General features: G+C 38.1%; 1 protein-coding gene and 1 long non-coding RNA gene across 3 annotated transcripts; one reads left to right on the top strand and one right to left on the bottom strand.

Annotated features, from left to right (window-relative positions):
* The first annotated feature begins 801 nt into the window (after window positions 1–801).
* Window positions 802–24,447, top strand: LOC131303850 (protein IN CHLOROPLAST ATPASE BIOGENESIS, chloroplastic-like). 2 transcript variants are annotated; one of them, XM_058330905.1, is made up of 11 exons: window positions 802–972; window positions 3,729–3,812; window positions 12,354–12,428; window positions 12,528–12,570; window positions 12,644–12,701; window positions 12,808–12,975; window positions 13,062–13,124; window positions 13,205–13,299; window positions 13,391–13,472; window positions 13,758–13,868; window positions 24,031–24,447. In XM_058330905.1, exons 1-11 carry the CDS (start codon window positions 861–863, stop codon window positions 24,169–24,171), a joined length of 1,032 nt encoding a protein of 343 aa, XP_058186888.1. In that variant the 5' UTR covers window positions 802–860; the 3' UTR covers window positions 24,172–24,447. The 2 variants fall into 2 exon arrangements, with proteins under 2 accessions (XP_058186888.1, XP_058186889.1); XM_058330906.1 differs by lacking the exon at window positions 3,729–3,812.
* LOC131303851 (uncharacterized) lies at window positions 1,875–3,649 on the bottom strand. Its single transcript, XR_009192231.1, has 2 exons — window positions 3,295–3,649; window positions 1,875–3,151 (listed from the first exon to the last, which is right to left on the bottom strand). It is a non-coding gene; the product is annotated as an uncharacterized LOC131303851 (long non-coding RNA).
* Window positions 24,448–26,216: the final 1,769 nt, after the last annotated feature.

Below are 26,216 nucleotides of genomic sequence, written 5' to 3'. Positions count from 1 at the left end.
TCTTGAGTGATTGAGTGGTGTTTTGAGTGAGGGGAGAAGAGAGAGAGAGATCGGTGGAGAGAGGGAGAGAACGGATGAGAGAGAGATATATGGAGATATTTTTATCTCCTATACCACACATTCCCCTATATACCCCTATATCGTCAAATCACACACACACACCTTCATGTTTCCATTCTATCACTTCAATCCCCAATTTAATTAGCCACCAAACAAACCACAATTTCCCAATTAAACATTTAACAAGCAATTTCAATAATTTAAATTTTACGGGCCTCTACAGGCAAGACAAGTTGTATTAATCTCTCTTCCATCTGCCCAACTAAGAGCAAACTCATACGTGCTAATGATCGAATCGTGCGATCATTAGAGCACCTGCAAGTAAGAGCTCTACACTAGAAACTCTCTAAGAGCCAACATAGAGACATCAACCCATAAGAAAGTGTCTCATGTACCCTAGATTCATTTAGTTACACCGGACCAACCATCTTTAATCTTTCCAAAATCATGCTTGACCCCCAAAGTCATGCGTTTTCATAAAACATGTTTTGGCTTTATGACTCAACAATTTAAACAGTTAAAGGACCTTCAATGAAAACTATTTTGCTTGCGTTCGTTCGCTAAATGAAAACTATTTTACTATACTTAAAGGCTAATTTTACCCGTTTTTTTTATTGTGTTGTTATGGTCGGGCTCTAAAATGGGTAGATCTCCATATTGGGCCCAAATGAAATCTCGGGGGAAAATTGGGCCCAGCCCTAACACAGACCAATCCCTTGGGACGGGTTAAACAACGATATCCTTGCACGCAGGACAGAGAGCAAGAAAAGCTTGGTGGTTTAGAGGAGAGAGGAGAGGATATGAAGGTGGGCGGTGCAGTGGTTGCCGGAAGTCCACGTGCCGCCGCTTTGCCCTTTTTACTTCTCGGCCGCCGCAGCCCTACTTTTCGATGCTACTCCTCTTCATCTTCTGGTACGGCCCATTACTTCTCGATTCTGTACATATGTAGATGCTTACAAATGTTTACATTATCTTGTCTCCATAGATATGCTTGAGTATGTGTCAGCTTATTTGGTTTTTTCACGATCAAATTCCAATACCCACATTGTTACTGCTTCTTGTAGAACGAAACTGCTTCCTTACCTGTTTAATAAGTTGTGGGGATTTAGGCAGAATGAATGGATTTCAGTTTGAACTAATGAGCTCATTTGTTACCCACTAGTGCTTTTGCCACGTGCGTGGCGTGTGGTTCCGTTTTCATTGCCCAGCCGTTGACATTGTTAGTTAGTTTGGAGCTCAGTGTCTTGGTGAGTTCGGAGTCATCAATATTAAGATGCAGTTACGACTTCATTATGAAGACCACTTTCACGACCATCATTATGCCATCAAATTTGTTGTAGACTATAATTCCACTTGTTCATGCATTGATCCTGGTAGGTGGACCTAAGTTTTGAGCTTCTACTTATTCAACGTCACTGTGTAGTTCAATGTGGCTCTAACTACATTTTGTCAAATAAAGGGCGATGGTATTGTAATTTGATCTAATGTTCATTTGTGTCAGGGACTGTGATGAGTAACATATGTGTGGGAGACACATTTTTGTCTTGAACTTGAGTCACTTCACTACCTAGATATGTTTTCTAGCCATTAACTTCTGTTTCAGTTTGTGCAGCTTTGCTTGGAAAGAATTCTCTACCGCATGTTCTATTTGTTTGTTACTTCACCCTTCACTATGGCCTTCTATTTTCGTCTCAGTCTGCATCATGTATTGTGTTGAGTAGTGCATTGTTAAGTCTGTGACCAACTTGAAGAAGTCCCTGCTTGGATCATCAGAATTCATTTCCTGTCAACAAAGAAAATTAATGTGGTTCTCAGCATTAGAGTTATAATTGTGGAAAAAGTTACACGTATAACCAAGTATATATAAATATATATTGAGAGAGAGGGAGTTAAAATCTAGGAACACTGCATGATGATTTTGGCTCTTTCCGGGTGTGAAAAATTCTAGTAATTGTCGTCACAAACGGAATTGATGAAGATCAAGATTTTAGTGGTGTTATGGTGTGTTATTGCTTTGGGATGCCACTGGTGCTGAGTTATATGGTGCAGACAAGGTGCCTATCCACTCAATTTCAGGAGTTGTTACAATTTAACGGCACCCCTTCACTTGTGCAGTTTCTTACCATTTTGTATCTCTCTCTGTTTTTTTTTTGGACTTGGATTCTCTCCACTTGAGTCCTTTGAGGGTCCAGTCTGTACCTTTGTTGATCCTCAATATAGATCAGAAACTATGTTTTTCAATATAGATGTTCTTTGAAAACATATCAAACCATATTTGATCAATATGAGTTTTGGTTTTGCTAATTTTCTCCATGAGGTCTAAAAAATGAACGGACCTGATTGTTAAAGTGGATCCACTGAGGACAACCAATAGATAGGAGAGGATTCAATCCCTTTTTTTCCCCTTCCCTGCAAATCTCTAGTGTTCACATGTTGCTTCTCATAAGTTGTAATGTTTGGGGAGAGTCACAATTATGAGGAGTTTCTTTTCCAGTTGTGTATTAGATTTGTATTCTGAATTTGAGTAAGAGTTGGAGTGTATAACTTCTTCTTGCCTTTTGAATTCCTATTTCCTCGTGTTTGTGTATTTTCTTTGGATAACGTTCATTGGTTGGGCTTCTTTCAACGAGTGTTTCGCTCAAGTCCAAAGGGGTGGTTGGTCTTGTGTCGGTTAAGAAGGGCGTAGGAGGCAGGCATTCAAAGGAATTGGTTGGGCCGTTGGGGCACTTAAGGAAAACAAAAAGTAGAAAACACGACAGGGCTTCGTACTTTTAAAAGTAGTATAGATAGATTATTGGTTTGAAAGCATGTTAACTTAAATTCTAAATGAGTTAATATTGAATTATCTCGTTTCCTGCCTTGAGTCCTTGAAGGGTTAGGACTTGTCAAGTCATTATTAATTTGTGCGTGTGTGTATGTAGTGATATATTGGGTGTTTAGGTAAGTTTGGAACAGTAAGCATGTTCCTGTACATATTGTTGGATGTTGAAAGTGCCATTTTGAGGTTTAGTGATGGTTTAATGGTCTGTTATGAAGCATCGAGACACCTAGGAGGTCGCCGTATCCATGTCAGGCACGCCAATGATGCAGTCTGCGACATGCCAAAATATGTATTTGTGGCATGCTCATTAAACATTATGGTGGGACATGCAAGGCACCGGGGAACACATATGGGTATACGGCGGGGTGGCTTTTGTGTATTTTAAAGCTTTTTCAGACGTAAATAGTTACAACTTAAGAAAGTATTGGACCAAAGTTAAAACGAAACATGTGTATGTATATTGGAATACACACAATCAGTTGATACCGGAGCCCTAACCAAAATATTTAGTGTGTAGGTATTGATAACTAAACAGATGTTTTTGAAAAATTTGATGTGTTCCCCGTCCTGTTCATACTCCCATTTTAGAGGATTGCCTTGTCACCTGTCCGTCTCTGTGCTACACGTATGTCTGGTTTCTTTGAAACTACTACTATTTAATTGGTACAATTCCAGCAAATGAGGGAAAATGGACTATTTGTTGACCTTGTTTAATATCCACCAATTTGATTTGCCTTTCCAAGAGTTTTTGGTTAAGCATTGTTTGTTTACTATAACCTTGTTTTTTTTTGAAAAAAAGAAGAAGCTGCTATAACCTTGCTTTAACAGAATGTGTTTTGAAATGCAGACCATGTGTCATTTATCAAAGATGTAGCTGCCACTCAACCGCCTGAGCATTTGCCTCATCTTTTGAAAATGCTTCAGGTGAGAGGTAAAACTTTGATTGAACTCTAGACTACTTGAATTTTCAGTTGGAATCATTGAATGCACAAGCCTCATGTGTAGTGGCCATCATTTTATTGCACTGAACTTCCAGACCAAGGAATTTTCTTCTACTTAAATGTTTATTTGTTTTTATTTAGTCTTGGATAAGCTATCAATTTTTTATTTTTTTTTGCTGGTCGAAAGTCTCAAAACTATAGTTCGCAAGATGCTTGTCAATGATTCGCTACACTTTCAGTTTTGTCCATTCAAGGGAGTAAAGGAAACCCCTTTTCTCCTTTGATATGTAGAGTACTCACCTCTAGAGGTCGACGTATTGCAATGTCGGACACAGGCGTGTCCCATAATTTAATTTAAATTCTTGAGAGGGACACAACTAGGGACACCGATGGGGACATGGCGAGAGTCAGTGTAATTTTTAAAAAAAAATGGGGGTCAGATAATTTTTTAAAAATTTTGGGGGTCAAACTATAAATTTTAAAAAAATTTCAGGGGTCAAACTATAATTTTTTAATAGGGTTGTATTGAACTTATGGATGTTGTGTTTTGTTTGAATGGTATTGGAACTATGGATTTTCCGTTTTGTCCACATTTTGTCATTTAAACTTGGAAAAAATTGAAAAAAAAATAAAAAAATATACACATGGTGTGTTCCCCCGCCGTGTCCGTGTCCGTGTCCCCATTTTTGTTAAAATTCCCATGTCCCCATGTCCGTGTCCATGCACCATAGACTCACATACATCTTGCATTAATGAAACAGTCATACTTTCTATGCTTGTCAACACATCTCTGTTAAGGATGGTTATCCATCGCTCATTTATTTGCTTGTGTGAATCTTCTTAGATGATGATTTTCTATTGGGTTATGGTTTACAACCAAAATTGGATAGCAAGAAAAGTATTATGCAATCCTCTATTGATGATCAATTGATTAATTTAATTGTCGTGTCGATTGGGTGTGTGATTTGTGTGCATTTTTGTGATGGCACCTCTAGACACTTTTTTTGTGACAACCTCCTTTGAAAGAATGATCCCCAATTCCTTGTGTCGAAATGATAAATTTCAAGATAACTAGTCATGGTGTGATTGGCTTATTCTGTCCCACCATCATTGCTTAGGTGTCAAGAGATGTCTTGAATCAATGATGGACACTTCGATTTTAGATTGGCGATTGTATATCTTAACAATTTAGTAACAAGCATGTCAAAGAATCCTACTATAATGACATGAAAAGGCAACTGGGGCTGGGTGACCTCCCAGTTGGCAAATAAAATCATTCAATTCTATAAACTTGGCGAACAAAATTTTTCGTAAAGTGAGAAAAAGACCGATGCAAATTTGGAAAACTTTATAACGATCAAAACATAATAATGAGATGTGCAGTACAAGAAGGGGAATACAAATGCTCCCATCCATGAAGCATGACAAAGGGAAGTACACTAATTTCGGTGGGAGAGTGTCTCTTTCCTTGTTACTGAATTGAGAATATGTCACTTCTAGAATACTTTCGGTAATTTGTCTTGTCCCTTTTTTTTTCTTGATCACATTATTAGTTACGTTCTCCATGTCAGTTTTTTAAAGATGGGTTTGTCAAAGATATTGATGACTTGAGGAAGTTAGTAAAGTTGGCAATTAAAAAACATTTCAAGGGCATCAAATGCAATGGAATTTGCCCCAAAGTGCCTCCTATGGTGACGAGCTTCTACAAGTTATGTAAAATATTTAAGAAACATGGAAATCTTCATATATGAGGTAAATAGTTTGTTCCAATTTTGTCGTAGATTAAGTGTAGCATGTGGTACTTCATAATTCTCTTGCTTTTAAGGCTATGACTTCACATTATATTGCTAGGAAAACACCCAACAATAGCTTGTAAAATCCTGCAATTTCTTCCTTGACATATGTAGTACAACATAGCTGCCTAAACAATCTTTCTAACAATAAGGGGAAAGAATTTGCCACTAAACTTCCTATAAGCCAGTTAACCTCATTTTCCCAAGATTGATGAGCTCTAGAATTGCTACATAGATAGCAAACCTGCTACCAAACTAATCTAGAAAAGCTACAATTGTAGAATAGGTGGTGAAGATCCTCATTATGAGCATAAACCTTCCTTAGATTGATCATTCATACATAAATATACACCCTGCACTTGTTCTTATTTGGTTGAAGTCAGGATTATTATAATAGTAATTTTATGTTGTGAAATGTTCTTCAATTCTGTGTTGATTGATTTAGATTTTGGAATATTCAACTTGTTTTAGGTTGGTTTATATTTTGTTACGTTTAATTCCCTTCTAGAGTTTTAGTTTGACTGAACTAGTTGTGTTGCAGAGAGTTTGTGAACATCATTTATTGGCTACCTCTCTTTTTGGAACTGGGTGGATTAAAATAGATTCTTTTGTAAGATGGAAAACTTTTACAAGGGTTCATACTTAGAATTTTTTCTATATTTTCTCGAGGATGTGAGGCAAAGAAAAGGATTACCATAAAAAACAGGAGAAAAAAAATACAATAAGAATATTACTTTTCCAAATGTGTTGATTGGTTGGGTCCTTGGGAAAGAGTTGGGCAATCAAGGCAAAGATTCTCCTCTGCATATAATGGTTTCATAAATTTTGCCTCAAACATTTTTGAGATTGCGCAAGTACAGTCTTCTTTGAGGCAAAGTAGAAAGCACGTAAGTACGGCCTGCTTTGCCTGAAACATAAGTGGAGACTTACACGCTCCCCAATAATGTTTGAGGCAAAGTTGGGAAAATTTCAAAAAAGCCCCTGAACTTTCTGACAACTTGCAAAAAAACACCTGAACTTTCACTATTAACAAAAAAACACCTAAACTTTGCATTCCGTTAGCAATTAAACCCCTGCCGTCCAATTCCGTCAATTTTTAACGGATGGAGCTAACGGAAGGCGTTAACTTTTTATTTTTTTTTACTTTTTAATTCAAAAATTACTTTTAACTCTTTCTTTTTTTTATTGGTAAATAAATATACAATAAAGTTCTTTTTTTTTCTTACTATTTATCAAAAATTACTTTAACCATATTTTTTATTTTCAAATTTTACCTCCCCCCCCCCCCCCCCCCCCCCTTTTTTTTTGCTTATTAGAATCAACTCCACACCACCAATTAACCCCACAACCAACCGCCAAAGCCTTAGCCACAATTTCAGAAATTCAAAAGTTCTTTTAACCTCCTCTTTGTAACCTTTTCTTTTTTTTAGTACTTTTACTTCCAAAATTTATTTTTAACTCATTCTTTTTTTTAGTCATAAATAAATATGCAATAAATAGTAAAAATGGGTTAAAGTTATTATAAATAGTAAAGATTAGAGTTAAAGTAATTTTTGATAAATAGTAAGAAAAAAACTTTATTTCATATTTATTTACTACTAAAAATAAAGAGTTAAAAGTAATTTTGGAAGTAAAAAATATAAAAAACAAGAATGCTAAAAAAAAGAGTACTTTCGAATTTCTAAAATTAGAGCTAGAGCTTTGGTAGTTGATTGGTGGAGTGGGGTTAAAGTTCTAAAAAAAAAAAGAGGGAGAGAGAGAGAGAGAGAGAGAGAGAGAGAGAAGGGGAAAGGTACAATTTGAAAGTAACAAAAAAGATGGTGGTTAAAGTTATTTTTGTAAATAGTAAAAAATAGAGTTAAAGTAATTTTTGATAAATAGTAAGAAAAAAAAAAGAGCTTTATGGCATATTTATTTACCAATAAAAAAAAGAAAGAGTTAAAAGTAATTTTTGAATGTAAAAAGTAAAAAAAAATAAAAAGTTAACGCCTTCCGTTAGCTCCATCCGTTAAAAATTGACGGAATTGGACGGCAGGGGTTTAATTGCTAACGGAATGCAAAGTTTAAGTGTTTTTTTGTTAATAGTGAAAGTTCAGGTGTTTTTTTGCAAATTGTCAGAAAGTTCAGGGGCTTTTTTGAAATTTTCCCGGCAAAGTTTGTGAAACTAGTATATCCCGCCACTGTCGAAGTACACTAAGCTTTTTCAGGCTTTTGTTATATATTGCAACCAGAGGAGAGTCTTTGCCTAGATTGCCCAACATCTTTTCCCAACCAATCAACTGAGGCATGGCATACTCCAACACCTTTGGAAAAGTCATCTTTCTTATTGTATTTTGTTTCTCCTGTTTTTTATGCTAATTCTTTTTCTTTGCCTACCATCCTCGTGAAAGTATAGGAAAAATTTCGAGTATGAACCCTTCTAAAAGTTTTCCATCTTGCAAAAGAATCTATGTTGATCCACTCAGTTCCAAAAGAGAGGCGGCCAATAAATGAAGTTCACAAACTCCGTGCAACACAAGTAGTTCAGTCAAACTAGAACTCTAGAAGGCAACTAAATGTAACACAATATAAACCAATTGAATATTCTAAAATCTAAATCAAACAACACAGAAGTCGAGAACATTTCTCAACAAAAACGTAGTATTTTAACACTCATGGCTTCAACCAGATAAGAAGAACGAGTGCATGGCGTATATTTTTGGTATGAATGATCAATCTAAGGAAGGTTTATGCTTCAACCAAATAAGGAAGGTTTATGCTCATAATGAGGATCTTCACAACCTATTTTTCAATTGGAACTTTTCTAGATGAGTTTGGCTGCAGGTTTGCTATTTATGTAGCAATTCTAGAGCTCATCAGTCTTGGGAAAATGAGGTTAATTGGAAAATTCAGTTGCAAATCCTTTCACATTATTAGAAAGATTGCTTGGCTAGCCATGTTGTACTACACATGACAAGGAATAAATTGTTGGATTTTACAGGCTATTCTTGGTGTTTCCCTAGCACTATAAATTCGATTTGAGGTCAAAGCCTTGAAAGTAAGAGTATTATGAAGTATCACATGCTACACAGTATCCACGACAAAATTAAAAAGAAATTATTTACGTCATACTATCAAGATTTCCATGTTTTTTAATTCCTTTACAGAACTTGTAGAAGCTGGACATCGTAGAAGCACCTTGGGGCAAATTATATTGCATTTGATGCCCTTGGAATGTTTTTTTAATTGCCAACTTACTAACTTCTTGAGTCATCAATGTCTTTGACGAACCCATCATTAAAATCTGAATGGAGAAGCTAATTGATATTGTGATCGAGAAAAAAAAGGACAAGACACATTACCGAAAGTATTCTAGTTGTGACAGATTCTCAATTGAGTGACAAGGAAAAAGACACTCTCACCGAAATTGGTGTTGAAAATAACCAGCACCATTTTCACACCTGGCTGCTGGGTTTCCTTCAAGCTCTCGATCTCCTCCTGGAATTGCGTCTGAGTCATCTGCTTCATTGTCAGCTTCATAGTCATAAACAACTGCTGCTGCTTCAATGGCTATTACTGGATCTACTTCTACGACATATGGATCCGCAAAAAGATCACGTCAAGCAAGTTACCTTGGTACTTCCCATTGTCACCTACCGAGTCAAAACAGACCATATTCATACACTATCTAGACATGTGTCCGAGCACAAATAAAAAATGTCATCGTTTCCCGTTGTTTTTTTGTGTTTGGTTACTATGGATACTCTCTATAGAATGAACAGGACATGCTAGAATACTCTATGGGCAAATTTGAAGCCAGTATTGATTGGCAGTGTATTACCGAGGACACTAGTAGTCCTTAGATTTTTATCCCTTGGACTAAATGAGAAGTCACTCCATTGTTAGTTCACCTAATTTTGTTTCTGAAATAAGACTATCCTTGTTTGATTCTTTGGACAAGTATTGAGATTAAGGTATCAATGGACTGTAAGGCCCCTTTTTATATTGTATATATTTATCTTATATGGGGTAGGTGGTTTCTTCAGTGCAAAGGTAAAACATGCTCTTAGGCTCTTAGCCCAGACACAATTGGTCCCCACAGAGCGATAATGGACACTCTAATCCGGCCAATAATCCACTATTGTAGTTGGGTAGGATTTAATCTGAGGACCTGGACTGCAAATAATTGCAATTGTAGTCTAAATCAAATGGGCTAGTCTAGTCCGAAGCAAAACATAATTGTTTCAACCATGCCCTATGGTCACTCACAGGACACGTAAAGGTGTCAAACGAAATAGTTGGTCGCTGTTATAGCTTAGGGAAGTCTTGTTGTTGTGTGATAATGATATTACAATACTCAATGTTAAACACTTTTATGGCTCATGTAGTGACTCATTTAATTGATGTGGTGACATGTGGATTAAGGCATTTATGTAATTTCAATGTAGTTATAACTTGTTTTTGTATTTTTGTTGCTTTTTATTTAGGTAGCTGTCATGTAATACTAGTACGTGTACGGTAAATATATTTCTTACTCCTCAATATGTCACACTGTCAATTCTATGAAGATTTGCTGTCGAAGAGTCTAGATCGCGTTGCATGGTTGTGCCGGTGCTACTTAGGTTCCCATTCATCATTTTGAGTTTGGGTTATAGGTTCATGCATAGTGAAATTTGATAAGTGAAGGGGTAAACGATGACCCTTAGAACCAGAAGAATGACTACATTGTTGTAATGATAGAATAGTTAGCACATTGTGGCAAAGGTGGATTGTTGCTTGAACTGTCGTCGAAGATGATTGATTTTCTTAGAGAACGTTAATGGCAAGTAGAAGCAGAAAGTTCAGGTCGATTACAAAAAGAGTGTGAACAATCGAGTGGGAGTTCCTTCGAATGCCGTCTCTTTAGTAAAACGTGATTTCCTTAGTGCACTTACACTTAATGGCTTCCCAGTTGAGAAACTAGAGTAGACGAGTTGTGAAAATGTCAAAACCCGTATCTTGCTTCCTTTGTCCTCCATTTAGAGGTCAAATCAAGTTCTAATTCAGATTCTAGATCTAGTATGGCACTAAGAAACTCATACTCCACGTGATTTTCTGAGTGAACTTACACTAAATGGTTTACCAGTTGAAAAATTAGGGTGGATGAATTGTGAAATTGTCAAAACCCCTATCTTGCTTCCTTTGTCCTCCATTTACAGGTAAAATCAAGTTCTTGTTTCGATTTTATATCTAGTATGACACTAAGCTCATACTCTTTGCCTATTAAACAAACAAATATACTCCCTCCGTCCCCATTCTTTTGTCCCTTGTCCTATCCCAACCGGATAAAAAACTAATTATAACTTTTAATTGGTAATACTTTTTATATGCAATATGGATCTTGTTTAATAGATCTCAATGAGCTCTTTTAAACGATGTTTTCAAAATTACTAAAAGATTATAGATTGCAAGATATAATCAATTGAAAAGTGCCACAGACTCCCAAAAGGGACTAAAGAATTGGGACGGAGGGAGTAGCTTCTTTGTATTCTTTCCGTCAAGGCTAGTAATTTTCTTCCTTGGGCAACTTCAAAAAATTGTGAATCTTTGACATTGGTAACTTCGTTGGTTTTGGGAGAGGCAAAATATGATGATTAAAAACAGTTTAAATGCCTTGTTCGGTTGCCAACTTGGAAAAAAAAATGCAACTCCAAAAAGATTCATTACCCCTACTTCCAATCATTACTCTCATTTCTCTCTCCACTCATTACCCTATCTCCAATCATTACTCTCATTTCTCTTTCTATCTCTCTCCACTTATTTCCCCTATCTCCAATCGTTACCCTAATTTCTCTCTCCACTCATTACCCTAAAAACCAAACCCAAAAATTTTGGAGTTGGCAACAGAACAAGGCATTAATGTACCAGAGCCAATTCATACAAAACATTTAGAGAAAAAATAGATGAACTTCAATTTTAACGTCGTATTGAAACACAATGCATGAACAATTAGAAGAAATTTTCACAATAACAAGAAATTCCAAAAAGAGCAAAGACATGATGGCATATCCTTCACGTACTAGTATATTTGAGATTGTGGCCAGGCTCCTAGCTCAAGCAATGAAAGCATTGGTGTGCTAGTTGGTTGATAAAGTTCAGTATGCTTTCATACAAGGACGGCAAATTTTGGAGAGAGCTACATTGAACTGAAAAAAGGGGACATTGGATCCCTCGTCTGATACCTCTCTTCATCCCTATTTTTGTAGTGTACTAACCCATTCACCAACACTTATAATGAAGTACTGGAAATAATCTCCCAGATCTATTCACTCTGTCGCACTCCAAAACCCATCTTCTGTAACCTATCCAAAGTGTAGCCCCGATGATGGGGATGTAAGTATTTTGCAACTCAATCAACTTCTTCATTACTTTCATCCTTTGAGTGATCGTCAAATTGTTAATGGTTGAAGTGCGTTTCCCATAAGTAGTGACTTTCTGTTCAGAAAATGCATTTTTGTACGTTGCATCATGGATCAATGTTTTCTAAATGGAGTCCCCAATTACGTTTTACAGTCCTGTGAGATTGCCATTCAGCGAATAAATTACTTGTGATCTGATGTTAATTTACTTTGTTAGTAGACAAAAGTACCTTGTCACGAGTCTCATGACCATTAAGCCTCATACTGTGTGCTTGATAGTTATGTTTAAAATACGTGTCGTGCTTTCACTTCTAAATATTTAACTATTTCAATAATTCTTGTATTTGTCACATTACAATAGGCGAACCCATAATTCCTCCTGGAGCTAAACAAGGGTTTATCCCCTTGGTGATTCCTCTTGCAAAAGGCAACTCAGGTTTGTATAATCATTGCATTTGAAATCTGTTTGAATAATCATTCCTCTTACATTTTTTTTTGTTCCAAAAAATGTTCAAAAAAATTCCATTGTTTATAGGTTCTGTAACTGCATTGCTGCGATGGCCAACTGCTCCACCTGGGTATAGATTTTGAACATTGCAGACTATTTTCTCAACATCTTTCTTTCGCATTACTATTTTCTGATGCATACAGGATGGATATGCCAGTGGTGGAGGTTCGTAAGTACGGTGTGTGGCTTTTAGCCAAGAATGTGAGTTACCAATGGTTAGCTTCCATTGCTGGAGCTTCTATGGGAAGTTGGCACTATTTAGACGGATAGACAAGTACCTAAATTTTGTCTTCTGATCCAAATGCAGGTAGACCAGTATATTCATAGAATCCTCGTTGAAGAAGATGCCAAAAATTCTCTGGAAAGTGTCAATGAACTGTTTCATGCTGCAGCTGATGCTGGGGAGAACGTCTATAAGAAGGGCGACTTTGCAGCGTCAAAAGTTTCGAACTTAGACATATATCTCCTGAAAAAGGTGCTAACTGTTGAGGAAAGTTTTTTGTTTTGAAAATCAAGAATCCAAATTGTGAGGAACTGCCAAAGTGAATAGTTTGTTTTCAGGTTGGCCTGTTTCCCGACCTCATAGAACGTAGGGTGATGAACCATTTTGAAAAGGGTGACCATGTAAGACTAACCTTATTAGTGCTGATTTGTTGGGCAATTGTAAGTTGTTTACTTTACTAAGTACTCCATGCTGGTGGAAGGTTGCAGCCATGGTAACTGGGGAGTTCTATACAAAGAAGGAGCATTTTCCAGGATTTGGACGCCCTTTCGTATTTAATGCAGAGATTTTGCTGAAGTTTGTAGAGATCTTCCCTCACTACTTCCAAAGTAACTCAGTTAATGTATTTGAGTGTTCTTTAGCTGTTTTTTTGTTTGTTATCTTGTAGGGTCGGCCGTAAAAATGAAGCTAAAAATGCTGCGAGGGGGGCTCTGAAATCACCATGGTGGACTTTAGGTTGCAAATATAAGGTTTGCCTCCTTCAGGCTGCATTTGGATCTTAGATTATTGTGGGAATGTTCTGCGGAAAAATAGAAGGGAATTCGTGAAACGAATCACTGTTATTGTTGATCTTTGTGTTTTCCCTTTTCTTTTTCATGGGCACATCCCAGAAATTCAAGATTCAAAAGCAACATAAAAGATGGTTGTTTGCATATTGAATCCTCTGTTGCTCTGTAGTTTGTACCAAGGAATTTGTAGAAGGTGGTTCTTTCTCTGCAGAAGTCATTGTGTTGCTTTCTTTGGATTTTATGCAGGAAGTTGCTGATATTGCTGAATGGGAGGATGAACAAATTGAATACATAGAAGATAAGGTGTCGGAGGAAGGCAAGCAAGAAGATCTGAAGAAGGGAAAGGAACCGGCTCAGGTTTTGTAATGATTGATACATTATTGCCCTTCCAAATTCCTTTGTTTTTACATTATTGCCCTTCCAAATTCCTTTGTTTTTAAGTTTTTTCTATTTTGGGAAAACTTAGATTTTATACAAAAGGAAAAGCAAACTTTATAGAAGAACCAAAGGGAGATACTCCTGGAGTGAGTGGGTGAGCACTGGGTTGAACTGGGGGCGTGGTTCAAAATGAAGGAGGGACCGAGGGAGTAGTAATGTGAGAATTTTTCATGGATTTAGAAGATTATGAAGATGGGTAAAGTGGGTGGTTTGTTGCAAACAAAAAAAAGGGAGAAAAATATCACCACGGGCGGTTTCTTGAAGTTACGGTTGTAACGCCCCGATTTTCGAAAACATTAATTAAATCATTTTTAATTGATTTAATAACTTTAAAAATGAATTTAAGTTAATTATCCTTCAAAACAGAGCTTAGCAGCGGAAGTCTTATAATTCGAATTAAAGATAAACATAATTTAAGTCGTACAAAAGATACAGAGTTAATCATTTAAGATTACATTTCTTGGAATGGAAAATATAGTACTTAAAGTAAATACTCCTAGTATGACACCCAGGGCTCGACAAACTCCCCTTCTTGGACTGTGAGGTCTTCAACGGGGGACTGTTCGTCAGGTTGATTGTACTATTCTCCGATTTCTCGCTCGATACCTAACATAAAATGCCAGGGCCAAAATAGCACCATGAGCGAATAATCACTCAATAGCTAACTCCTACTCATAACTTACAGATAAAAAGATATACAAAACGATTAAAGTAGTGAATGATCAATTTAAATTACTAGCCTTTAACTTAGTGAATTCTATAATCTCTTCCTTTGAGAAACATCCTCCCATGTTAACCTGAGGGAATTGGGGAGTAACGCCCCGATGTGTTAGTATTAGGAAGAAATCCCATGGTTAGTGTAATGCTAAGAAGCATGGATACAAATACGGATATGGGGATACGTGATTTTTCCAAAAAGTAGGATACGATACGTTGAATATAAAATTAAATAAAAAAATATTATATATATATATATATATATAATTTTTCATTCCTAAAATTCAATTAATGATTAAAGTAACAATAGAATCCATCATGTACGATTTAAAAAAAAAAAAAACAATAATAAGGGTTTCAGTCTCGGTTAGACTGACTTTTTAAAAAAAAAAAAAACAGACGAGAGAGAGAGAGAGAGAGAGAGAGAAACGAGATATATATATGTATAATGTATATACACAGTATGTAATATATATATACACACACACATTGTACATACAGAGACAGAGATGAGAGGCAAGAGAGAAGAGGGAGACGAGAAAGAAGAGAGAGATGAGAGAGGAGAGAGAGACTTACAGGTGAGACCGAGAGAGAGATTAGAGACCAGTAGACCACAGAGAGGAATCGCCTCCTTTCTTCCTGTCTTTTTCTTTCGTTTTTTTGTTTCTGATCGATAGGGAGAAGAAACATATATCTAGCCCTAATTGCAGTTTAACCCATATATTTTAAGAAATAACATATTTACCCGCACGCATATCCGAAACATATCCAAACGTATCCGAATACCAAAAATAAAATAAAAAACAGGATACTCTAAAAAAACGTATCGGATACGTATCCGAGCGTATCTGTATCCGATACGTGTACGGTACGCATTACGGAGGCCAAAATAGAGTATCCGTGCTTCATAGGTGTAATGTGTGTGTTTGGCATTAGTTTAGTGGTTCAAGGAATGTGTGTTGGTCTCTCATTGGTGGAGAAAAGGTAATGCCGAAAATGGAGGGGCAACTTTGATGGAGGGATGGCTTGGTGATGGGGGGGGGGGGGGGGGGGTGATTACCCATGTGGTTTTATGGTGGGTGACAGTGGTAGAGATGGGTTTAGTTGGAGGTCAATGGAGTTTAGGGTATTTAGTTATAATAGGGTTGAGTAGTTAGGCGTTTAGTTGGTTGGAACAAATGAAGGGGAGTTCTCAATGCTTTCCGCAGGCTCTGCCAAAAAGTCGACTTGAATCGCAGTTCACGGTCAGATACAAATGGACACCGGCACTCGATGCAACTTGATGATTTCCTTGATGTAGAGTCGATTGACATTCCATGGTGTCTGTCATTCGTACAGGAAGTGTGCTGACTTGGTCAAACGATTAACAATTACCTAGATAGTGGTGTTGGATTGAGGCGATCTAGGCAATTCTGTCCCGAAGTCCATAGTGATGTGTTCCCACTTCCACACGGGTATGGGTAATGGTTGAAGTGTCCCACCAGGCTTTTGATGTTCGGCTTTGACCTGTTGGCAAGTGAGGCATGTGGACACGTATTCAGCCACGTCCTTTTTGATTTCGCTCCACCAATACTTTCAGCGAAGGTCTTGATACATTTTCGTACTCCCTGGGTGGACAGCGAAGTTTGAATGGTGAAACTCCTTCAGCACAGCTTCCCGAAGTGTACTAATGCTAGGTGCAAAAATTCGTTCTTGGAAATGGAGACTCCTGTCAGAGTGAATTGCCCATCCTGCAGATGCTTTCCCGGTTGACAGCTGGTACTTGATGAAATCGCACTCCTGGTCGAAGGTTTGGGCCAGAAGAATTTCTCGGTGTAAAGCCGGTGTGGCAACCAAGGCAAAAAGACAAGCTCCTTTTGCTCTTGCGGTAGGTTGGAGTCTGAACTCGTTGATGGCCTCCATCATCTTCCATTCCTTGGTAGCTAAACTAGCCACCTGTCCTCGGGTTTTGCGACTAAGTGCGTCAGTGACCACATTCACTTTTCTCAGATGATAAGACAACATAAAATTGTTGTCCTCCATATATTCCACCCACCTTCATTGTCTCATGTTCAGCTCTTTTTGAGTGAATAGGTACTTCAGACTTTCACCTCAAACTGTTCCCCATATAAGTAATAGCACCAAAACTTGAGTGCGTATACTACCGCTGCTAACTCTAAGCCGTGAGTTGGGTAGTTTTTCTCATGAGGTTTCAGTTGTCGTCATTCGTAAGCTATGACTTTTTCATTTTGCATTAAGACACTGCCCAATCCTTCTTTGGATGCATCGCAGTACACAACATATTCCATATTTCGTTCAGGAATGATCAATATGGGAGCACTAGTTAATCTCTTCTTAAGCTCTTGGAAGGATTTCTCACTTGCTTCATTCCATTCGAACTTAAGTCCTTTCTGATTCAGTCGTGTCATTGGTTTACCTAAAGTTGAGAAATCTTGAATGAATCTCCTGTAATAACCAGCTAACCCCAAGAAACTTAAAATCTCAAATACTGTCGAGGGTCGTTTCCGGTCCATAACAGATTCTAGTTTGATATTATCCACCGAGATTCCTTTTTTTGACACCACGTCCTAAGAATTTGACTTCTTTCCTCTGGTATTCGCACTTGTTGGCCTTTGCATACAATTGATTATCCTGAAGTACTTGCAGTATGGTTCTCAAATGCTCTTTCTCTATTGGTGAGTACATAAGAATGTCATTAATGAACACTACTACAAACTTGTCCAAGTATGGCGTGAAAATCTTGTTCATCAGACACATGAAAACAGCAGGGGCATTGGTTAATCTGAAGGGCATGACTATAAACTCATAGTGTCCATAACGGGTACAGAATGTCGTCTTAGGTATGTCAGTGTCTCTGACCCTCAATTGGTGATATCCAGACCGTAGGTTGATCTTCGAGAGAGAAGTTGATCCTCTCAATTGGTCAAACAAGTCATCTATTCTCTGAAGAGGATAACAGTTCTTGATTGTGGCTCGGTTAAGTTGGCGGTGATCGATGCAGAGTTGTAACATTCCTTCCTTCTTCTTGACAAATAAAGCGGGGGTTCCCCAAGGCGATGTACTTGGTCTGATAAAGCCTTGATCTATAGGAGTTCTTGTAGTTGTGTCTTCAACTCTCGAAGTTCTACCGGGGCCATAGAAATTGGCGCCGTTCCCGGGTGCAATTCAATAGTAAAGTCTAACTCCCGTTGTGGCGGTAATTCCTCGGGAAACACGTCCTTGTACTAACACACAATGTGAGGAAGACCTAATTCCATACGATCCGTCTCCTCCAGCTTGAGGCTCACTAACCATCCAGAAAGCTATCATGCCACCTCGATCGATGCGTGTTGGTAGCAGAGGGGTCTTTTATATCCCCCTTAAATTTGAAGCACGTCCCGACTGGTGAATATGCCGTCACCATCTTTCGATGGCTGTCTACGACAGCAAGGTGTGCAGACAACCAATCCAACCCAAGTATGACATCAAAGTCTGCCATGTCGATTACTCGTAGGTTGCAGGTCAATCTTAGTTTAGATATTTCTTGTTCGCACCCATATAGATTAAACCCACGGAAATCTTACCCTCTGGTGGTGAAGTTACATGCACCATCTTTCCTAGGGTTTTAGTTTCTAGTCCAAGAGCAGTGACACATGCAATAGATATGAAAGAGTGCAAGGCTCCTGACTCAAATAATGTTTGAACACAAGTACCACACAGTATAAGAGTACCTTGAATCACAAAAGGGTCATATTCTTCAGTTCCTTGGAGTGCAAATACCTGGCCTGCAGCTGGTTGATTCTGCCCACTTGGTCGGTTGTTCTGGAACGGGCAGGGTTGCTGTTGGTTCCATCTGTTACGGGGCTGACTCTGTCCTCCTTGGTACTGGTTCCCATTTCTATTTGGTTTATCCTAAAGTTGTTGATTCCCATAACCATTGTTCCCGTTGTTCTTCAGTTGAGGACATCTATTCTTGTAGTGGCCTTCCTCATTACCATTGAAGCATCTGACTGGTTCGTTGTTGCAGTTCTGCCCCAAGATCTGGTTTTGGCCTTGTCCTTGGCCCTGGTTCCTCCATGGTCGATTATGTTGTTGGGGACGGGGGTTGTTCTGATTGTTCTGGAAATAGGGTTTTGGGGTGGGGAAAGTCCTGTTGTTATTGCTATGAATTGGTCCTCGAGCTGTTGGACCTGTTCTTCTCTGCTCCAAGCTAGAGTTATGGCCAGAGCTTTCTCTCTCCATCATAAGGGCACACTTCACCACCTGAGAATAGGTGGGGAATGTTTAAGCCACAACTGGACGACGTGTGCCAAAGAGTTCCCATTCAAATTTTATGGCTTTGTCGTCATTGGTAGGTATGATAGTTGTGGCGTGACGAGACAGCTCCTTGAAATGTGCGGTGTACTGGGAAACAGGTTAATGAATTCTTGAACCATGGCTTGTTTGATTGGGGTAGGGAAGTATTTGTCGACGAAGATCTCAAATCTGACCCAAGTCATGGTTGCCGTGTCGTGGGTGTTCTCCATCAACTTCCACCAGTGCTGAGCTTCTCCTTAGGTAGCCAGTGCAATCTTGTTTCCATCACTTTGGATGTCTAGAACCTTCAAAATCTTCTTGATTTCCTCCAACCAAAAGTCACCGGCAACAAGATTTGGTTCTTGGAAATAGGGCGGTCGACGTTTGCAAAATTCGTTCCGATTAGTGTTCCACGTGGTTGTGGCTCGACGAGTGGTGGTTGTTGTGGCCTGGCGTTGGCAATGGCGATAAAGGTCTGCATAAGTTGAAATAGGTCTTGCGCTCTTATCTATCCATTAGGCTGTGGACCTCCGTTATGCCCATTACCTTGATCATTGTTTTCATGCGACCCATTTCTCGTTTCCTCCATCTAGAATGTTCATATAATCTGAACTTAAGGTTTTTTATTATTATTATTATTATCGTATTTAAAGAGCATGATAAAATGATGAATGCAATAATATATAAATGTAACAAAAAGTCATTTTTCCCCCATAGATAATCTATGGTAGAATAAGGTTTACATCCATTTACATGTTACAAATCACAAAATTACATACCTATTACTAGTACTAGTACTGCCAAGTCAATACACATGCAGACAAGTGCTCCGAATGTTTATCAAGCCTTCCCTTCTTAATATTGCCAACTACGGTGCTCTAGCACATCCCTATTCTAATCATTGAATGGTAGTTTTTCTGGATCTTTCATCCTTTGAATCTGAAGATATGTTAATGTAGATTGGGGGTGCTGCCGGTGGCAATGGAGATGGTTCAGAGTGGTAAGATTCCATGCTCTCAGGTGAAGGCAAGTGGCATGAAACATACGGCTGAGCCAAAAACCTTTATTCTCAATTTGTTGTACTTCGCATCATCCTTCGGAATCTTGTATGCTTCTTGGTACTTCAGGATATGATTCTTCATTTGGTGGTACACCAGTTGCTTCTGCTTCCCCTTCCTCGGAAACTACGTAGTTCTTGAACAACTTCTTAATGTCGTGCTTGATGCTCTCTTCAACCTGCCATTTGAGTCTCCCTTTGTGTTCGCGTTCATCCTTGGCTTTGATTTGACGTCCTTGCTTTGTATAGCCAATGGCAGAGGTAGCTAGTGGGGGGAGGTGGCATGTGTCACCTCCGTTTCAAAAATACCCAATATATATTATCATAGATAGGTCAAATAAAAAAATATGTATGGGGTTCGATTCCCCATACATATTATCATTGGCAGAGTGGTTGAGCGTGTTCCATTGAAACATTGTGTCTGGGGTTCGATTCCCCTTGACTACTTCCATTTTTTTCTTGTTTTTAATTATATCCTACTACTATTTAATTGTGCTCTATCTATCTCTCTCTAAATTTTGGCTTAAATTCTCACAAGATTTGTAATTCTTTTCACTAATTGAAAATGTATGTGAGCCATGTGGATATTAAATTTTTACTTGACCCACTCGAACACATTTTTTAAAAAGACTAATGTGGTACGACTAGGTATTTAAGGGTGTGCAAAAAAAAAATTTTTTGAATACTTTGTACAAATATTGTAAAAATTTCAACTTAGAGAATGGTTGGTTCGGATCAAGAAAAATTAATATCGTGATATCTTGCATTTGCATATCATAAGAGAACTGAAGCAAGCATTTATTTATTTTTTTTAAAAAAAGAGCTCACAACAAAACCTAATTATATGATGTACACTTATTTTTTGTCATTTTTTTTCCACTAACATTTAACTAGATTTTCATTGAACGGTGCCACCCCTGCGCCCAAATCTTGGCTCCGCCACTGAGTATAGCGTCCATATGTATCAAAACTCGAATCATATGATCCTGATGAAGAGCTCAATATTCTACATTTTAAAATTTAATGTTTAATTAGTATAATCTCCATAGTTTAAGAAAAAAAATATAATAATAATAATAATTTGGCGCAGGTGAGGGCATTAACCCTATGTATATATTTACTAAGAATGGAGATTATACTAAGTATGTATATTTATTGCCTTCAAATGTGCCAAATTGTTATTATAATATTTTTCCCTAAACTATGAAGATTATACTAATTAAACATTAGATTTTAAAATGTAGAATGTCGAGCTATTCTTCATCAGGATCATATGGTTCAAGTTTCGATACATATGGACGCTATATTGAGCGAGGACATCAGATAAAAGCCAATGATGAACGTGAGCACAAAGGGAGACTCAAATGGCAGGCCGAAGAGAGCATCAAGCACGACATTAAGAAGGTGTTCGAGGACTACGCAGTTTCCGAGGAAGGGAAGCATAAGCAACTAGTGTACCACCGAACGAAGAATCGTATCTTGAAGTACCAAGAAGCTTACAAGATTCTGAAAGATGATGTGAAGTATGACAAATTGAGAGCAGAGGTTTTGGCCCAGCCGTATGTTTTGTGCCACCCACCTTCACCCGAGCATGGAATCTTACTGCTCTGGACCATCTGCACTTCCACCGGCAACACCTTTGGTCTACATTAACATATCTTCAGATTCAGAGGATGAAAGATCCAGAGGAACTACCATTTGATGATTAGAATAGGGTTGTGCTAGAGCACCGTAGTTGGTAGTATTAAGAAGGGAATTGTCGATAAAGATTCGGAGCACTTGTATGCATAAGTGTATTGACTTGGCAATACTAGTAATAGGTTTAATTCGTAACATGTACATGGATGTAAACCTTAATTCTACCTGGATTATCTATAAAAAAAAATGGCTTTTTGTCACATTGATATTATTGCATTCATCGATTTATCGTGCTCTTTAAATACAAAAATGAAAAACCCTCTAACTTAAGATTATAAAAACATTTTAGATGGTGGGAACGAGAAATGGGTCGCACGGAAACAATGGTCAAGGTAACGGGCAAAACGGAGGCAATCATGAACTGTTATCCTCTTCCAAGGATATATGACTCGTTTGACCAATTGAGATGGTCGACTTGTTTCTCGAAGATCGATCTACGGTTTGGATATCACCAATTGAGGGTCAGAGACAGTGACATACCTAAGACGACATTCCGTACTCGTTACAACTGCTATGAGTTTGTATTAATGCCATGTGGGCTAACCAATGCCCCCGTTGTTTTCATGCGTCTGATGAACAAGATTTTCGCGCCATACTTGAACAAGTTTGTGGTAGTGTTCATTGACGACATTCTTGTGTACTCACTGACAGAGAAAGAGCTGAACATGAGACAACGGAGATGGATGGAATATATGGAGGACTATAATTTTACGTTGTCTTATCATCCAGGAAAAGCAAATGTGGTTGCTAACACACTTAGTCTCAAAACCCGAGGATAGGTAGCTAGACAAACTCCCTTCCTGGACTCGACAAACTCGCCTTTCTGGACTGGGGGGTCTTCAACGGGGTTGATTGTACTGTTCTCCGACTTATCCTATGATACCGACGTAAAATACCAAGGCCAAAATAGCATCATGAGCAAATAATCACTCAATAGCTAATTCCTAATTCCTACGCAAAACCCATGACTTATAGATAACAAGATATACAAAATGATTAAAGTAGTGAATGATCAATTTAAATTACTAGCCTTTAACTTAGTGAGTTCTAGAATCTCTTCCTTTGAAAAACATCCTCCCACGTTAACCGGGAGCCCCGATGAAACGGCATAAGTTACCTACTTAGTCAGAGTCATCAACAGCCTCCCAAGGATGTATTTCCCAGGGAATTAACCGTAACCACTGGGCCCACAAGGAACTAACCGTAACCTTTGGAGTATATAAACCATAACCTGGTACTCTAACTGGGCACATCCTAAGGTTACGAATCAACAATCAACTATCAACTATCATACCCTGGCTTCATTTCTCCTCTCCACTTGGGCTCTGTGGATAACCTCCAACAAGTCCGGATTCCACTGGATAACCTCCAAGAATTCCATTAAAACATCATTCCTCTTTGGCTAACCGCCAATCGCATCACTGAGACTGTACAGGATAACCTCCCTATAGGAGTGTTTCAAAATTCAAACAAGAAAACTAAATGCTGGAGGAATATGGTTATGCAGTGTAAGAATTAAGAAATTCAAAAAATGTAAAAATCTGGAGATTTAGGGATTGGGATTTAGAGGGATGAGAGGAAAACTACATTTATAAAAGCACATCTGGGATTTTATGTTTTAACCAGACCAAAAACCTCTGAGGAATCTTGTCTTGTGAAGGCCTTGTTGACTGCCATAGACATTTGCTCTTTGATAACAAATGTATGCGCCATGCACCCACTTTAGCCATAAGCAATGTGACCATGGACTTTGGAGCGGATATCGGGTGTGGGTATGTATCTATGTATATTGTTATAATATTCAATTTTTTTTTGTATTTTCTTTTATTTCTCAGATAAATAGTATTTACAAACTGCCTTGTGGCATTTCATGTACAATATAGGAGTTCTATTAATAATTTATGGTAAATTCGGATTAAAGAGTACATTTGCCTGGTGTATTTCCAACTAAATATGTTGGATACGGATTCGACACCCTTATACAAGTGTCGAGCGTCTGTCATGGGTATTTTATACATCCAGGACGATCCATGTGACATAGCCCATAAGGAATCTATCTTCTTTGTGAGAGCCCATAAATGCCTTTTCGTTGCGTACTATCTTTGTTCAAACTTTCCAGGGCTTTAAACCCAAGACCACCTTCATACTATTTAGGTAAGCAGATCCATTCCAATTTTATCTTTCTCCGTATTGCTTCGAATTCAGCTAACTAAAGCTTCGATTTCCATCAAAATGCTTCGGATTCAGCCAAAGTAAAGCTTTGATCTCTCTCTCTCTCTCTCTCTCTCTCTCTCTCTCTCCCTCTCTCTCTCAGCATTCACTTTCCTTTTGCAGATTGCATTGGACAAGGCTGCCTTTTTGTTAGATTTAGCCTCTGCTGAAGGGAAATGGGGTGATTTCTTGGATCGAATAGCGGAGTGTTACAAGGAAGCGGGACTCCATGACATTGCTAGATTTGTACTATATAGAGATTGAGTACTGACTACAACTTTGTGGCATTCACAGCTATTATTACATTTCAAATTTTATATTTTGTTCTTTTTTGCCCCCCAGTAAGCATGGGTTATCCCACAAGCCCTATCAAAAAATCAAAATAGTAGATTACGGGGAGAACTGTGCCAATTGTTTTCTTCAGGGGGTTGGCTGCGGCCTAGAGAGAGTTGAGGGCTGTTAAGTGTACTTTATGGCCTGTATCTACGATAAGATTTCACTTAGACATGTATGCATATTGTTAATGGTTAATGTACCAAACCAGTTAACTGTGGTTGAGAAAAAAAAGTGACAAAAAATTCCAAAGAGCCAACACATTCCAAATCTCGGGGTCATTGAAGGTTTGTCCGATCGTTACTTCAGGGTCCCGAAATAAGTCATGGTGCGCGCAAACTAGCTCAGATAGCTGATTAAAAAGGAAAGAGACCTAATGCATGAAAAAACACGTGTAGTATCATTTGATAGTGAAGTTATACAAGTGTGATAATTAATCTAATCTCATTAATGAACTTAGAACTGTGGGGTAAAGAAAAAAGGAACATAAGGTATAGAGGTTAGGTGTGAAAACAGGTGATTAAGGACTACGGCTACTATCTAGCCAAAAAATGAAAGAAAAGAGAAAGGTTAGTACTACTATGGCAATTGTCAGCAACCTAAAACAGAAGGCTCGTGAAACTTCTATTTCTTTAGGGCTTGTTTGGATGGGGGTATTGAGAAAAGGTATTAGTTTTCCCTCCTCCTAAGACCGTGAGCCCAGGTTTATCACCTGGTTTGACAACCAAAAAACGCAGGGGTATTAGGTTTCCCCCCTCTTCTCTTGTACCAACTAATACCCCCCGGGGGGGGGGGGTTGGTTATTTATGAGTGGGTTTTGGGGTGTTATTAGTTAATACCCTCAAATAAGGCCGAAATAATACCCCTTCTTCCTCCATTTCAACTTCAAAACAACCTTATTCCCCCATTTTATCTCTCATCCAAATCAAATACTATTTTATCCCTCATTTTTAGTACTTTATCCTAACCAACTACTATTTAATTCCTTTCCATAAACATCACATCAATGTGGATCATCTCTTATTAACCAATATCTCATACTATTTTATTCCCCTTCATAAATAATACCCTCAATCTTTATTCTGCATCCAAACGAGCCCTTAGTATTACTTGGAAATGCATTCGAGTACAGTCTAAAAAGTGGATTTTGGTTGTGCCTACCTAATTTTGCAGGGCATTATTGTATTTTATGGTGTACTTTCTTAATAGGTAACCCAAAACAGGAAACGAATTAATGGCTAGAAATATGGTTGGAGTTATTATCACAGCCACGTTTTTTTTACGAACAAGATCATTCCATTAGTATAATAACGATTACGATCATAATATTGTGGGCATGGATGGGTCCTGAGTTTATAAAGGTCCCAATTGAGTCCTTATCCCTTCACATTTAAAAGAAACGAAACTAAAAAAGATACTCCCTTCGTCCCCTTTTTTAGAGTTCGTTATTCTATTTTGGGCACACGGAGGGTCACCAAGACAACCGAAGGGTCCCTCTTTTGGATTCATTATATCTGGACGAATCCCTCAAAATCCCAGCTTTTATCAGTTGGTTTATACCCCATTATGTATGGTTTATGGCAGAATTCGTTTCGCTATTCATTTTCCCCTATTCATTGCTTTCAAGGCCCCGAATTCAATATTCTGGTTGTTACAATAGCTATCAAAGGTGTATATATTGGGCATCTCGTTCTTCATTATGTACGAGTTCCATGAAATAGAAAAGTCCATTCTGATAGCGTTCTTGTGTGAGAGAGAGACAGACATAGCATTCAATTCGCCAAGGCGGCTTTCTGGTGGTGTTCCGATAGCTATGGTCTAACTGTTCTATCCTGGGAGACAGACACCGGTCAACCTCCAACACTCAACTGTGAGGCAGTGAATATGTTTTAAGAAGACTGATATAGGGCTCACTTTATTTCGTATTCTGTATGTGTGCTTTGTAATCTGTTATTCGTTTATCAAATGTAATGGAT

Source organism: Rhododendron vialii, chromosome 10a, assembly GCF_030253575.1.
Source record: "Rhododendron vialii isolate Sample 1 chromosome 10a, ASM3025357v1".
In the NCBI taxonomy this organism is placed as follows: Eukaryota; Viridiplantae; Streptophyta; class Magnoliopsida; order Ericales; family Ericaceae; genus Rhododendron; species Rhododendron vialii.
This window is presented reverse-complemented; position numbering and strand designations above follow the sequence as displayed.